Consider the following 16071-nt stretch of genomic DNA (forward strand, 5'->3'; position numbering starts at 1 on the left):
GCTTTGAAGAGTGAAGTAGTTTTCCAGACTTAAATTTTGCAGCTTAATCACCTACATTAACACTTCCAGGATGTTTTCTTAATCCAGATGGGTGTACCAGCAGATGCTAAAAATAGGGAGGCCACATCCTGCACTTCAGCTGGTCACAGGAGCAATGACAAGCTGTTATTTCTGTTTTCCAAAAATCCACAAAGTATTATCAGTATAGCTGCTTGAATACCACTAGGGTCAACACTCAAACAAATATGTATATACATAATGGCTGTGATGTTTTAAGTTTTAGTAAACGCTGTGGGAAGTAAAACTCCCACATTTGACTGGCTGGAAAACCAGCCATAAATAATAGGAGCAGGAAATACTTGTGAATACTTTTGTAAAGACTTCCATGCTGATTTGTCTAGACAAAATGACTAAACGTATTTACTACTGTACCCTTCTGGAAGGTAACACAAATTTCAAAAGAGGGTCATGTGAATTTTAGTCAGTTAATGCTCAGAAAGCCTTCTAAAAATAATGTATTTAAATGCTGTTTTTTATTATTTTACAATAAAGGATCTGTGAAGTATAATGGATCCTGATATCATCCCTGTCACTTCATTGAGAAGATAAAAATCATAAGCTTTGCTGAAAAAAGTTTGCAGTAGGTTTCATCATCATAAGATGCAATCCTTGTCATTATCGTAATAAAACTCACTATATAGTGAGTTTCCCATCACTTTCCATGATGAGAACACTTTGCCAGTGGTTACATTCACACTTGCAAAATAAATAACGGTTTTATCCATGAAAGAAAACAAAGCTGCTTCTAGGTACCTATATAGGATGTGCTGGGAAAGTAAATGCAGGCATGACTCTCTTTTCCTATACACTTCCATGTGTGGGTCAGTTTGCTGGCCAGTCTGCACTGGACTAGGGCAGGCTAGACTGCAGAGCCCTTGCTGCTGCAGATCTTCCAAGATATTTAGAAGAGGGAATTGTTTTGGGTCGAGAAGCACTTGGGTACTTTTTCTGTCAGAGGATGAAGATTTACTTTTGGATAAATACTTCTTATTTGGATAAATAGCTCTTCCCATAAGGCAGATAAAAAATTTATGTGAAAACAATGGTGTTACATTAGTTCATGCTATAAGTTTAGGACACACACATCTGGAGCAATTAGATGGGATCTTCTCAGGCAATCTGGAACATCTGTGCAGGATGCATTCATAATAGCAGTGCAGTAACAAGGATGACATGGTGATTTCTTTTATATATTTATATTACACATCTGCTCAGCTTGAGGTCTGGTGTGCCGTTGCTGTTGCCAAAACCCTGCATGTCCTTTGGCTTTACGTTCCCAGCATTGTCATTCCTGGTACAGTTCTCCTTTCCATGTCAGGATTTCCTGGAAGAGTATCAAAGCTGTCTTAGCTCTGATCATTTGTTTGGCAGTGACTTGACTGCCAAGTACCCACTTACTCCATCAGATTTCAATCAGCCGGCATGCAATGTGTCACCAGCTTTTCCAGCTCTGTAACTGAGAGCTTGACAAATGCAGCTTTTTGAAACAGTACGAGACATCACCATGCTATAATGAAACAATATTGGAGTAGGAAAATCATAAATCTGAGAGTGGTTCTGACTTCCAAATTTATTCCCATTTCCTAATCTTAACCAAGCAGTGACCAAGCATTTACCTTTTCATATTTTTTGTTATCACAAATTATCATTCTGAACTGAATTTGTACATGTGAACTCACTTCATTAATTGACAGACAAAACCAGGAAATTTAAGTGGAAAATGTTTCTCATTTGGGAAAGCCACAGAAGTAATCTTGATTCTTTTCTGGACCTGTGAACACTTTTTGTGTGTGTCCCTGAACATCTTTAATTCAACCTAAGGGTGCCATGCAGGACTCATCTGGGACCAGCAGGTTTCCTGTATATGGCTCTGTTTTGGCACAGCAGCTTCTTTTTATTTCCTGGGTGTCTCAGGTGTTGGTGTGGTAGCTTGAGCTGTGATAGGGACAAGTGCTGCAAGCAAGCGCCCCCTCACTGTAACTTCCAATCTGTGAAGGCAAGGATGGGACAAAAACCCAAGTTCATGTATACAGTATAAAATGGAAGAACCAGATTCTGCTAAAAACATGGTTTGTTTGCTTTCTTGACAAAGTATTCTAAAATCTCTTCCTCAAAGGCTAGGTTTCTGAAAAGAGCAGTTATACAGAAAGCAGGTGACTACAGCAGGCCTAACGTGAGGCACAGGTGTGCAGGTGTCACACGAAGGGCACACCTTGTGCAGGGGACACTATTCATCCATCAGGCAGGTGGCTGTAAGACACTGAGTGCATTGCATCTGGGACACTATTCCTTTGCTACCTTGGAGACTAGTGATCAAGATTTCTCCAGAATAGAGGTCCCTTCCAGTGATCCTGTGGAAACACGAGTATAGCTGACAGTGTGAAGGTTTTTCTTGAGGCTTTGATGATGCATCATGTACAAAGCCCCATTAACTTTGCTTCCTGCTTTCCCTACTATCTGAGGACAAAGGCTCCTGAGGTGTATACAGGTTGCCTAGCAAAACAAAAATGCAGCAGGTGAAACAGGGATAGGAGCTATTTGAAGGCGATTGGTGCTGACTGAAAACGAACCTGGACAACAAGTGGAGAACAAACAGAAAGGCTGATTAAAGAGGAATGATTATAGTATAGATAGACACTGAATAATACATACATTGACCAAGAGCTGCTATCTGTTTAGGTGTGTGATAAAGGGCTCCCTTAGTGAGCAAATTGCTTCTGTGCTACTGCAGCAGTAGTGTGTGCATTTGATTGCCCCAATAAAGCACCACACAGTCCAACTGAAAAAACAGGCTCATGAGAATTTTTCATTAGCAGGTTTGCTGCTAAACAAACCTGCCTCAGTTTGACACAGAAGCCAGTTTCAGAAACTCTCAACCATTTCCTGTACTGCTTTTGCATTATTTTTAGAGCACAATGCTACTGTCATACACAAAATAATGTCTAGCTTATAATGATTTCTGTTCATATGTACAAACCCCAGTAAAAAAAGTTGAACACGATATACACACTGGGAAATATAATCCTGGAATATGTGTCAATGACATGATTGTTCTGCAGAATAATCCTGCCCACGTTTCCTTTCAGAGATCTCTTTCTCTTGATGCGAGCTGGGCCCACGTTGGAGACACTGGTTGCTCGTGCCCGAGTTGCGTTCTCTTCACAGCGGTCAGAGAAAGAAGTCAGGTCCATGTCCACATCTGGGTCATGGTAGCAGCCATCAAAAGCCATTGCTTGCACTGCATCAATACTGTACATTCCTGATGCCTGGCAACAAAGAATAGTTAATCTGCATCTAGCAGAAGCCATTTTAGTAAGTAATAATTAAATAAAACACAAAATTAAAAAAGTTTTCTCTTCAGTGCTGTTCCCCCTATTGAGAGCATAAAGAGAATATGGTTACCTCCCAGTGTATCTACCCCAAATGCTTCTACCTGTAGGGCCTGGCCTCCCGTGGAGGACATGAGCAAGTAAAGGGATATATGTGACAAAACACACTTGTCTGACTGATTATTGCCAGCTGACTTACATGTGCCCTTGCTTCTGAAACAGAAAAATCAAACTCTGCATTTCCTGTAGGTCTGTGTTACTGGAGCTATTGGACTTCAAACATTTCCGTGTTTTTTGATAGGATTATCAAATCATGTGAGCAACATATGCATCCTTTGTATGTTCTTCCCTTTGTGATATTCCAGCAAATGATTTCACATATGGGGATATTCTTGGAGCAAAGTTTTTAAGTGACTGCCTCATAGAATGCAAATGTTTACAGAAATATAAACATTACTACTTCAGGCACACTTTAAAAAAAAAAAAAATGACCTTGTCATTCATCTGGTCTTGGCATAAATATATATATGTCATTAAACCCATCTGCCTATCAGAAAATGGGGGAGCAGAAGAAGGATAGTCTGTTTCACAGGAAACAGGAGGAAATATCACAGTGAGCACATTTTAGTGTATATTTCAGAGAAAGGAAAAAGATTAAAAGACTCCCTTGATCAATAGGCATTTGAGAAACAAAATAAAGATTACTTTCCTCTGGGCAGGGGGGATAATAATAAAAATGAGATGTGCTCCTTAACCTCTGCTACAAGAAAAGGAAGGGAGAGAAAGCTCAGACCTTCTCAAGATCTGAGAGATCAATACATTTCTCCCATTCAGCCAAGAAAAAATGAGATACAAAATGGAGTCACAGAGATGGTTACGGTACTATTATCACAGTTTTGTATCAGGATTATTTTGTGGCTTCTATGATACTCCTGAAGGCAGTAAAACACAGATTATTGTACCTTGCCCCTTTTTTTGAGTTGTTTTCTCTCTTCAATTGTGGTGAGATAGTTCACTGCAGCATATTCGATGACAGACAGGAAGACAAAAAGGAAGCTGATCCATAAATACACATCCACAGCCTTTATGTAAGACACTTGAGGCATTGAGGCACTTACTCCTGTAATGATGGTTGACATTGTCAGCACTGTAGTTATGCCTGCCAAAGAAGAAGGGGAGGTTATCATAATACAGGCCAGCTGGTTCTGATTAGCTCATCACCAGTTGCTTGGACAGCACAGCTCTGTGAGGGCAAATGATTGAGACTGCTTTTAACTTCACTGAACAGGCTCTAAAAAGTGGAGTGAACCATGAAGGACCTATCACATACAATACTGAAAACTGTCTCCACTCCATGTGCGTAGTCAGAGCTGTAGCACACCATGTTTGAGCAGTGGGTACAAAATGCTGCTGATTCAGCAGTGCAAGGAGTACTTTCTATGACAGCTTTTCTATGACTGCTATAGGGCAGTGAACATGCATTATTTGTACAACTCTTGATGCATTACTTTCTTTAGAAACCCACGCATAAATTAAAGAACATGATCAGCAAAAACATCTTGACAACATTACAAATGACCTACTGAGAATTAAAACTTGATTTATGAATATGAAGCTAAATTTCTTACAAATAAAATAAATTGGTAGATGCATTAATAAAACTAGGTGTCATAATTTGGTTTTAGACTAATATATTTATATCTCATGTAGAGATATAAATATCTGCCAATAGAAAGGCAGATTAATATAGCTATAGATAAACATTAAAGGCTGCCTCAGTACATGCCAGTTTGTTTCTTAAACAAAGATTCCCAAAGCTTTCACTTGTCTAAGAAATACAGCAACATACAGTCAGCTTCTGGTACCAGTATCAGCGAGAAGAAGGAGCAGGAGCTTCATCACTACAGTTTTTGGACTCAGATATATTAGGGATACATTAGATATCTTAATATATTTTTGTCAGATTTTCACAGAGATGCTAATCTTTGAAAAAAAATCCACCTAGTCCAAGTCCATTAGTGTTAAATTACCAACAAAAGGTAGCCTTGAGGTGGTATCAACTGATTAATCACTGAGAAAACAATAATGTTATAAAAAAAAAAAAAAGAGCCAACTGTAATTAATCTTTTTATCCCAAAATGTGGTGTTCAGAATTAAACCACGAGAGCAGAAAGGCACCCAGCTTGCTCTTTGCCTTCCACAGTAGCCTGCGTGCCTTGCACAGTTAAGGCACTGAAGTAAACATTTTCAAAGTACCTGACAAAGAAAGGCTTTGCTACCTAGGACAAGTCAGAAAAGTGGCTTCAGGTTGGTAGGAAGATATCAACTGGTTCTAGAGAGAAAGCTGAGCTACAAAGATTTCAGATAGATTTTGCTGTGCCTATGAAGTATTTCTCATGAGCCACAGATCCAGGAAGGGATCTGACTACCTGTTACTTCCCTGGGAAGAAAAAGAAGTCTTTGGGGGAAAAAAAAAAAAAAAAAAAAAAAAAGAATGAACTAAAATTCTACCTATGGAAATGTGCAGAAAGAATTTTCTCTTTCCTTCTGTAGTGTGTGAGCTACTAGTACAGTAAAGCCAGTCTGAAGAAACATCCCATTTCCAAACACAGAGTTTAACTAAAGGAGTTTGTGTTACTGACAACAGTGGCAATAATAGAGTTGTTCAGGCAACTACCTGATATATTTGCTCATGTCTTGCGTAAATAAAAAGCTAAGGTAACTTCAAAAGCTCTCCCCTATCCATTCTATGTATCCCAAAAGAATACAGTAAAGGTTTACCTAGTGATACCCTGGCAGGAACAGCTCTTCTGTCAATCCAGAATGAAACCCAAGACAGCATCACCATCAGCATGGCTGGGAAATAGGATTGAAGCACAAAAAAGAAAATATGTCTCCGGAGTGCAAAATTTATGAAAAGTCGATTGTACCAGCCTAATGAGAAAAAGGAGAGGAAGAAGATGGGGGAGAAAAGAAGATAACTATGTTATTTGTAATCTCTGTTCACCAGTCCTCTCCTTCCAGTGTTTCCACATCAGTAATGGTAAATACCTAAGAGATATTGCTATCACCCTGCTTTCATATAGTGCTTTATAAACTGCCCATCCATACCTCATTAATACACAGCTGCCTTGGCAGTGAAGCATCACAAGTATTGCATAATTTTAAGGTTAGGAAACTGAAAAAATAAAGTAAATAGATTTCAAGTGAAACTGCTGGGAGAATACAGATAAGATATAATAGTCCAGTTCAGCTAGCCCAGTGGAGCAGATACCCTGCCTCCCCTCAAAAGCAGCCTGCCTTCTCTCATGCTGCAAACATGCAGGCACCAAGCCGCACTTTTCCTATGGTCAGACCATCTTCCCTGCCCAGCTTTGACTTTAGAGGTAAGGGTGCCATCTAGTGACTTTTGGGGCAGGCTCTGGATGTGCAGCAAAGCACATGTGCTACACCTTGTGCAAGGAAAACAGTTTACAGTGAGGTACAAAGAAGGCAAAGCAGCAGTCTGTGCAGAATCTGCCTTTTCTATACAACTGCAGATGGAAATAAGCCTGTGTCTGAACAGTCCTGCCATCACAAAGAGACACTTTATAAAAAGGACTGTCTCAGCAGTGACCCCGTTTAATATTAAAGATGCTCTAAGTGGTTTCAGCCATGCAGTAGGGTTTTGTCTTTAGAATGATTGTTGACAGTGACATTGTTGCTCCTTTGGAGGCCAGGGAACTCCAAAATCCTAAATGCTATGCATGTGTAGTTCACTGAGATTCACAAGAAAGGCTATGCACAACCTAAAATGCAGAAGTCTGCTCTGTGAGCAGCATTTTTGTCCAGACTCTTCAGGAGGAGATGGCCGCCACTAAAATTATGCCAATAGTTCCCCACTGTTCCTTTCTTCTAGTGGGTAGGAGATGTTACATGTAACCACTTTCTTCCAACAAGAAAACAAAACAAAAGAAGAGGAGAACGTGTAAACTCCTGTCTGACACAAAACCTCAAAGCCAAAGGAAAGTGTATGCCTACAAACATCAGTGATCTAGTTAACAGATAAGGCACCTGCATTTATTCCGAGGTACCTCCCAGTGATCACCAGTGACTTAAAAAAGCCTACTTTTCCATCTTTACCCTGCTGAGTTAGCGTGTTTTCAAAACATCTGCATGTTACTGCTAAGCAGTTACTTTTTTGCAAAATCAAAGGTGCTGCGAAGGTGCTGCAAAGGTACAGAGGTTGTATGAGGTTGCAGTGCTGTGCACAAGGCCATATTTGCTTGCATTAGTGTTTTTTGATGAGAATAGCAAGAAAGGTAAAGAAGCCACCTGAGTCCCCAGAATGCAGTTTCACACACTGATAGCAATTTGGTGGAAACCATCCCAGTCTCCTTCTTGCAACAAGGACAAATTTGACGTAGATCTCTGCAAGGCAGTGTTACGATAGCAAGGTAACTTTCTCTTCTCACATGACAGTGGCCCTTGAAAGCTGGAGCTCTGTTCTTAGCTCAGACACAGGCAAGAGATAAGGCTGAAGGAACTGATCAAGCTGTGAATTCCTCACTGCTTAGGCTGCAGTACCATTTAAACTGGAATTTCTGCATTAAATATCAGCCATTAAAGTAAGAGCCCTGCAAACTTGAATCCCTCTTACTCTTTTTTTGAAGAAAACAAAGATATTCTGTATCTAAAATAAAGTAAATAATTCTATTTGCAGTTTTTCTATATGTCTTCAAGGTTGGTTGGTTGGTTGGTTGGTTGTTTTAAATTGTTATGCATTTCACCCCATTATATGGAATCATTTCTATTTCATTAATCTGCCTGTATATAAAAGGGGAATATTCCCATTGAAATGAACTGTCTCAAAGCAGAAAGTACAGTAGCAAGCATTCTATTTGATCTGGTTAAGAAAAGTATGTTTAGACTACTTACATAGAGACATAATGCAAAGTTTGTAATTGCATGTACAACTAAAGAGAAAATAAAAGCCACTTTTGCATGAAATCAAACCTATAATAAACTTCTAGGGCCTTGTGCAATTTGCCAAAAGGTGTAGTTCAAGATGTATAGTGAGGCATAAAAACCTGTCTGGCACAGATATCTGCATGTAAACAATGTAGCACTGACATACAAGGATTATTTATAATTTTTTTTTCTGCAACTTTATGTATAAACATGGAACATTAAACAAACCATGAATTAGACCTTAATAGGTTATAAACACTCTCATGAAGAATTTTAAAGTCAGTAGATTTTTAATGACACTTTCCAGCTCCAAGAAATTAGATTTTAGACAGTAAAATATATTGGGGATTCCTTTTGTTTGCTTTCTAGTACTTGACCCTTTACAGTTGGTATTTTCAATATTTTTTCTATATAACCAGGACCCAAATATTCCTGTAAACCCAATACTCCAGAGACTTTCGGAAAAGGCCCACAATTTTGAGAGCTCACAACAGCATATATTTAGTTGTTCTGCATTTCTTTAAGGTTCTTTTTGTCAGGTTGCAAGTATTATCAGAGCCTCTTCTAATACAGAGCAGGTGTTACACTGGTAATGTAAAGAGAACTTAGGCCTGAGGCTAACAGATCAGTGCAATTGACAGACCTCTCAGAGGTCTGCCATTGCTAATTTATTAGCAATTAATTTGAAGGTGAAAGTCTGCATGGCTGCGTCCCATGTTTCTCTTCTAATGACAGGGGCTTACTATACCAGTACTGCTGTAAAATGCGAGTCCACTGGAAGCACTGAATTCTTCAATGAAAAACTGGGAGAGGGAGATGTGTTCATCTGTGCTCAAGGACTGATTTCCATGTTTCCAGTATAGCATCAGATCATCTTCATTATATGCATCTGGGAGAAAGTAAAAACTAAATCACTTTCTCTGCTGGAATAAAGCTTCTGTTTCTTTAGCAATAGAAGAACACTCAAAACAATTTGGAAAACCCCAAAGAAACCTTTTTTTTTTTTTTAATATCAATTTGCCAGTTAGTTGACATAGAAAAATTGCAAAAAACACATTGCACCTTTTTTCAGGTGGAATCTTGTTACATGTCAGCCATGTACCTGACAGAGGGGGAGCACAGGCATGCCCAGGGTCCCAAGGCACACAGGGGTACAGCTTGGGAGCTGCTGTGCTGAGCAGACTGCCCAAGCACTGGCAGTCTGTTCCCTTTTGTGGAGTCTGAACAACCAGCCAGCATCCCAGTTTTGCTCTTAATCCAAACAAAATAAATTCTGAGGTATCAAAGTTCTCTGCAAGACACAATTACCTTTACTACAGACCACAGAGTCAGGGCTGAGAAAACAGACATTTCACAGTAACACAAGCATTCCTTTTCATTTTTCTATGAGGTCAAATCTTGACATTTTATTTTACTTTTAACTTGCATTTTTCCTCAGACAAAGCATGATTTTTGAAAAGGAAAAGATTTTGAATTGAGACCTTGGAATATCAACTCAGTCAAAACAAAGTGGGGCACATGGTTGTTTTTCTGTCTTCCCAAAGTGCACTGAGCTACAGAAATATCCCAAACTGGATACAAAGCAGTTTAATATGTACAGGTCAAAGATTTCAGGTCACACAGCAACACAGGTGAAAAAGGTATTATGAAGAAGATGAAGTGCTGGTAATAATGCACATGTGAGGAGCAGTCATGAATTAAACTTACAGCTTTCCAGTTCTAACGAACAGTTCTGAGTGTCCAGAGGAAACCTACTGAAATCCATGAAACACATAGCAGAAACTGTTATTCTGCAGGAAGGAACAGAAAACCAGAAAGTAAATGAAAAATTTCACACTTTCTCTGGGCTGTGCAGCCACCTGATTGAAATCCCTGACCAACCTGCTGGTTAGAATCCTAATGAATGACTTTTTCTGCTGTTATGGACACTTCTAAAATTGCCTCAAGGTAGTGATAGAAAACTAACCCAGTGAGAGAACACATTTTTAAACATAGTCTTTCTTATTAAATACATTACACTATACATTATAAACTCTTTACTGGCCTGATCCTTGATTAGCCTTTCACACATTTTGCTTTGAATGGTTACACTCGCCAAAATTAACAAGAGAAGTTCACATTTCTTGACTAGTTTCTCATAGACTGAAGTAGGTAATATTAAAGATTAGAGTAAATATTATTCCAAGTGCTATTTTCCCTGTTAGCATGGTTATAATATTTAATTGCATAAAAAGATAAGCTGCAATGTCTGAAAGCCTATTCTCCTCTTCAACAACATACAAATGCCTAATACCCTAAAAAGCTTAAGGAAACCTAGACAATGAATTTCACTTGCTTTTTCACTAATATTTAGAAGACAAATGACCCCTAGCATTTTAACCAAATAACACAATAAACAAACAAACAGAAAGGCTATAAGCAGCAATTTAAATATAGTAAAAACTTCCATTTTTTCCTTTCTTGTCAGAGCTTGTATATCATTTGATGTTTTACTTTGGTATTTAATTTTTCCCCAAACTGAATCCTACATGGATTTTATTGATATTGAATATGCTGGATATAGAAGTGATCTTTGGAAACTTGTGATCAGTAATCACATAGTAACTAAGCTTTTACAAATGTAAGATTTTACAGGGTTGAAATGAGATGGTAAGACTGATACATCTTTGAAAAGATGCATAAGACCTCTAACTATGGATGTCATTTCTATCTTTTAAATACTGACTACAGGATCGGGGAACAGCAAGAAAATGTGGAAAAAAATTGACTATTTTAGCACCAAATCTGGATTTTTATTCAATTTTGCTTCATTAAAGTCCTGGATGCTGGTTACTGAAGAAAAACTGTGGAATATTCAGATTTCTTGCACATAAGGATTTGGAATATAATCTACCCACTGCACGTAAATCTGGCAATACAAAAAGAGGGTTTAATGAGCATCCGATTCTTTAGGAACATATAGATTAACTGCACTCAGGCTGTATGACCTTAATCATTTCAAAACCTTGGTTCACCAGCCCTTAGGTCACCCCCTTCCCTGCCTCAGCTTGTTAAGACGTGACAGAGAAAGGAAGGATGAGAAGAGGACCTGCTCTTCATGTTTATGCACACGTCAAAATCCAGAGGTTTAGCAGAAACTTTGGGGTTTTGCTCTTCACTGGCATAGGAAGGTGAGACTGCATGCAGGCTCACCTGTCAGAGCAAGGAGGAGTCACCCAGTACCCACCAACAAGTAATGAAGGGCTAGGGAAAGGTAACTCTGGAAGCAGAGAGAAGAGGGCAAGAGGTAAAAGTAGGGCACCAGCTTGCAGATGGTATGAAGGACGCAGGGCAGGGGCTCCCATCTCCCCTCACATTGAGAGCTACTGCTGTAAGCCTTGGTGCATTTCCTCTGATCCTTTTCTCTCATGAAGCACAGAAGTGAATATAACAATAAAATGCATAGTTTACCTCATGGTTTCTTGCTGGTCAGTGTGATTCTTGAAAATAAAAGCCTAACACTATTTCAACGTGGTGTACAGCAGTTGCTGTGAGGGTTTCTGCATGCCGTATGAGAGAGTAGATGAATTAATTTACTTGTTAGAACAATTATTACATGACCAAAAACTCAGGCGCTTGCATAAATCTTCCAGCTCTCCAGATTAGATGAAATATCACATCTGTGCACAGGGCTAATTAGTAACAAAGTGGAGAGTGGTGATTCCAGCAAAGCACAGGCTCCAGGGCCTCTGCCCAAGGGGGAAAATTCTTCCATTAAAACCGTTTCTGCTGCATCATCCAAATCTGCTTGATAAAGAAAAGCAATATTGTGTAGGTAGAAGGAAGGCATGTTTAATGGCATTGCTATTCCACTTATGGAAAGCTGTTTTGCTTTCCAGTTCTTTGTAGTCACACAGTGTGCCTGTTGAACACTGCTGGCATCAGCACTGATGATCTGCAGCTCTCTGTGCCTACCTGCAGCTCTGATTTATATCAGTGCAATGTTTACAGGTATCCCAGGGTGAAAATAGCCGAGATAATTTTAAAAGACTCAGGGGAAAAAATGTTCTGTGCTAATAATTTTGGGCTTTACTGCACTCAACAGTAAAACTACTCCAATATTGCTAAAACCACTGTCAATGAACTAACACTTGAAAAACTTCAGTGGTATTCACAACAGATGGAAAAAATGCCATCATCCTGTGATGGGGAACAATATGTGAATGACAGATGTTATCTTTATGTTATCGATCCTAAATTTATTTTCCCACTGGTACACTGCAAATTTCCATTTGTCAGTTGTTCCCAGTATCTGACACCAGAATATTAATGCCAGTTCAGCATCAGAATCCTAACTGCAAGTATTTCCAGTAGTTTTTCATTATACAGATTATTGCTCCACAATTGCATCATGTATTTTCTTATAAAAATGGTATTGTTCTTACCGTAGACTGAAGAGTACATTGCCATCAGGGTATACTCGGAGCATGACATTTTCCACAGTTGTATCATGGATGAAAGATCTTTTGGAGTGTACAAAAAATACATCAGGTACCCAGATCTTTTTTATCAGTCTTCCATCAAAAGTCATGCTTTTGTTTTTGGTACTACGAAATGAAAGTCTCTCATCCTTCCAGTAATGTCTGAGATACAAAGTCATTGTGAAGTCCTTTGTTTAATTAAAAATAAAAGAAGACAATACATGTTTTATCCATGCACAATAGAAAACAGTACAAAGTAATCAACCCATGTAAAGGATCAGTTTCTGCTATAAGCATCATGTGGAGGATCCTCCATGAGAGGAATCAAATGCCACTCAGTGAGATTAAATTTATATTGGAGCTACCTCTGAGATACCTGGTGTTTGCCTGGCCCCTGGTGTCTGAGTCTGGGGTTCATTCATATGTCATTTATACTTAGATAAAACTCTTACAGAGCTCAGTGGTCTACTGGATTAGATCATTAACAAAGTGAAAAAGAAACTCTACAACCAACCTAAGGTGAATGGAGAGGGTTTTCCTGTGGAAATTTTCACAAGTTATTGCCACAACAGACTATAGTCCCTTTACAATTCCTTTATAGTTCCTTCAGGTCAGTTTGTAAAATCCATTCATCTGTACATTTTGTACAAAGGCTAGTCAGTGGTTTCAGATTAGTAAATTTTTTGAATGAAATGATTATTATAGAAACACTATGGTGAATTTCATAAGAGTAAACAATTTTACAAGAATTGCAATCTTTTAAATATGAAATATTGTTAAAGATATCATCTTACATAGAATAACATGGCTATATAACATGACATATAACAAATATAGTTGTGGAAAGAGATGGAGAGGAATCTGGAAATCCAGTGTGAGCTTCTGCACAGACTATCTGCTCTGGGCTCACCTATCTAGCTTTTGCATTCCTCATCTTGGTAAAAAAATTACTTCTGAAAATAATACTGGGAAGATAAATAAGCTTTCTTATTTAATCTGATTTTATGCCTGCATGAAACCCACTGATTTGGGTAGGTTTGCACAGCAGTGCAGGGGTTCGTACAGTACCCCTGCAAGCCCATAGCATGCTCAACGCTCATGGCTACAGCTGCACTTGGTGTGAAAAGATACCACAAATGAGATCTCTTTGCCAAGTTAATGTGCCCTGCTATTCTAGGACTGAGCAACTTGTCACCAACGTCTGAGTTGCACTATTAGTGACAATTTTGGCTAAGAAATGAGCAGCCTGCATTCCACTACTACATGTCCTTGATTGTAGTGAGGGTGTCTCCTTCCTAAGACCATTCCTGGAGCTGATTTTTATATTTCCATTTGTTATGACCATAGCTCCATCATGTCAGAAATGATGAGGAATATTCAGACCTGAGACAGGTCTAAAAGACATTAAGCCTCATCTTCAAAAGTGCAGAGCACTAAGAGCTTACATGGAAGCCCACGAGACTTACTGAATGGTTGAAATTTTCAAATTAGAGTGCTCTCCACTCTGTTCTGTTCCTCTGGCTCGGGGAGAAATTCAATGTGTGCTCGTACGTAACACTAATTTAAATGAGGGTGACTTGCATGCTTTAAGGCAAGGCTGTGCTAAGCGTTTGCTTCCTTTAACTGTATTGTTCTATATCATCCATCTGGATGTTTCTGGGACCTTGAGTTTTGGCTGAAATTCTTTATTTTAGTTTTACTAACCAACTTACCATGTCAACTTCAGATATGCTGTCAATGCTTTCTACCTGCACATCAATGCCCACAGGTATTGGCGACCCTTCAAAGTAACAGAATGAAAGCGTGATGAACATAATTCCATATTTTTAAAGGGAAGACTGCTGCAGAGTATACTCCATACCATCATTTGCTATGGTCTGTCCACCATAGTACACTGAATGAGAAAGCCCATGGCAACACAGTAAAATCCAGTGCTGAAGAGTTGTAGAAATAAATACAAATCTTAAGTGATTTCTGCCAGACTAGTTGTTGGTGGCATTGCACTTTAGGTAGTAGTGGCAGCTTCTCTGCAGTACCAAAGCCAATTAACTGCTTGGTGTACTATTTAGAACTGTCATAGGGAGAAGCTGAGTAAATATACCACCTACCTCAGTGACTGCAAAGCTTACTTATGACTCCCAACTCTTATTAAAAAAAATTATGCCTCCTAATTATATTCAGTTGCTTAACTATTTAAATTTTAGCATACAAGTTTGTGAAAATGGATTTCTTGCTCACTACCTTATAAGGGAAAAAATGTACGCACACTAAGTATGTGCCATGATGGAGTGTTGTGTGTGCATTGTATAATAATTTATAAATATAATAAATAAGAATTTATTTTCAAGTACAATACACATCAAACAGTACTTGGTGGATTTTTTTAAAATACTACCCCACTATTTCATGCCACTGAAAAAGGCTGTAAGTTTCTGACACAATTTGCTCTGAATGAACGTATCATAAAACCGTATTTGCATTTTTGTAATAAAGTGATTAAAATCATTTAGAATTACAGCAAAATATAAAATTATTTCTAGTCTCCTCAGTACAAAATATTTAGAATTAAAAACCTAGGTTTATACTGCTTATGTACCTGTGTAATTTTCAGCAAGCAAGTCATTCCACTTAAGTAATTGACTAAGTGTTTCCTTATGGAAGACAGAGAGGACAGAGATTTGTGCATACACACACACACTGAAGAATATTCTCCATTTTGAATTATTATACTTTTTTTTTAAATCCATTTACTTATTGTACTTGGAATTCCAATTACATTTGTAAAAAATAGGCATTTAAAATACTTTAAGGGTAAACTTTTAAAATAATGCAATACAAAATGTGGGTACAAAGAATTCTGAACAGCAGGAGATAGCATTCTTTAACTCATCTTTCTCTCTTTCTTGCACTTTCCTTACATTAGAGTAAAATAGTCCAGAAATATCAGTCTCCTGACAACCAGCCACAATACTGTGTCTCTTTTTGGAATTATCCTTAAAATAGCAGCCCTCGAGGATTACACAGCTGCCTCCAGTTCTTACCACCGGAGATCTTGAACTATTTTAAAGGTATTTTAAAATCTGGCTCTGTAATCTCTAGATTTGACTTGTATGTTTTAATGGAGGTTTTGACCCTACATAGAACAGATGAGGATGTGCACAGGAAAACAAGGTAAACCATGACCAGAGTTAGCAGGGGATACAAAAGCATGTCTCTGCACTCACAAGAGCTGTGCTGCATGGCTCAGAAATCATCTCTGCCACTGAGAGGAA

At 38.5% G+C, this 16071-nt stretch overlaps 1 protein-coding gene across 1 annotated transcript in view; it reads right to left on the reverse strand.

Moving 5' to 3' along the window:
* Positions 1-3023: 3023 nt before the first annotated feature.
* The window catches only part of GABRR3 (gamma-aminobutyric acid type A receptor subunit rho3), a 28532-nt gene continuing 15484 nt past the window's right edge, over positions 3024-16071 (reverse strand). Inside the window, exons 3-9 of the mRNA XM_032207415.1 lie at positions 14512-14579; positions 12764-12987; positions 10047-10129; positions 9088-9228; positions 6171-6323; positions 4352-4548; positions 3024-3326 (exon numbers count right to left, since the gene is read on the reverse strand). Coding sequence (XP_032063306.1) covers positions 3024-3326; positions 4352-4548; positions 6171-6323; positions 9088-9228; positions 10047-10129; positions 12764-12987; positions 14512-14579 — 1169 coding nt within the window. The remainder of the gene's footprint in view (positions 3327-4351; positions 4549-6170; positions 6324-9087; positions 9229-10046; positions 10130-12763; positions 12988-14511; positions 14580-16071) is intronic.

Source organism: Aythya fuligula, chromosome 1 (genome assembly GCF_009819795.1).
Source record: "Aythya fuligula isolate bAytFul2 chromosome 1, bAytFul2.pri, whole genome shotgun sequence".
NCBI classification, from domain to species: Eukaryota; Metazoa; Chordata; class Aves; order Anseriformes; family Anatidae; genus Aythya; species Aythya fuligula.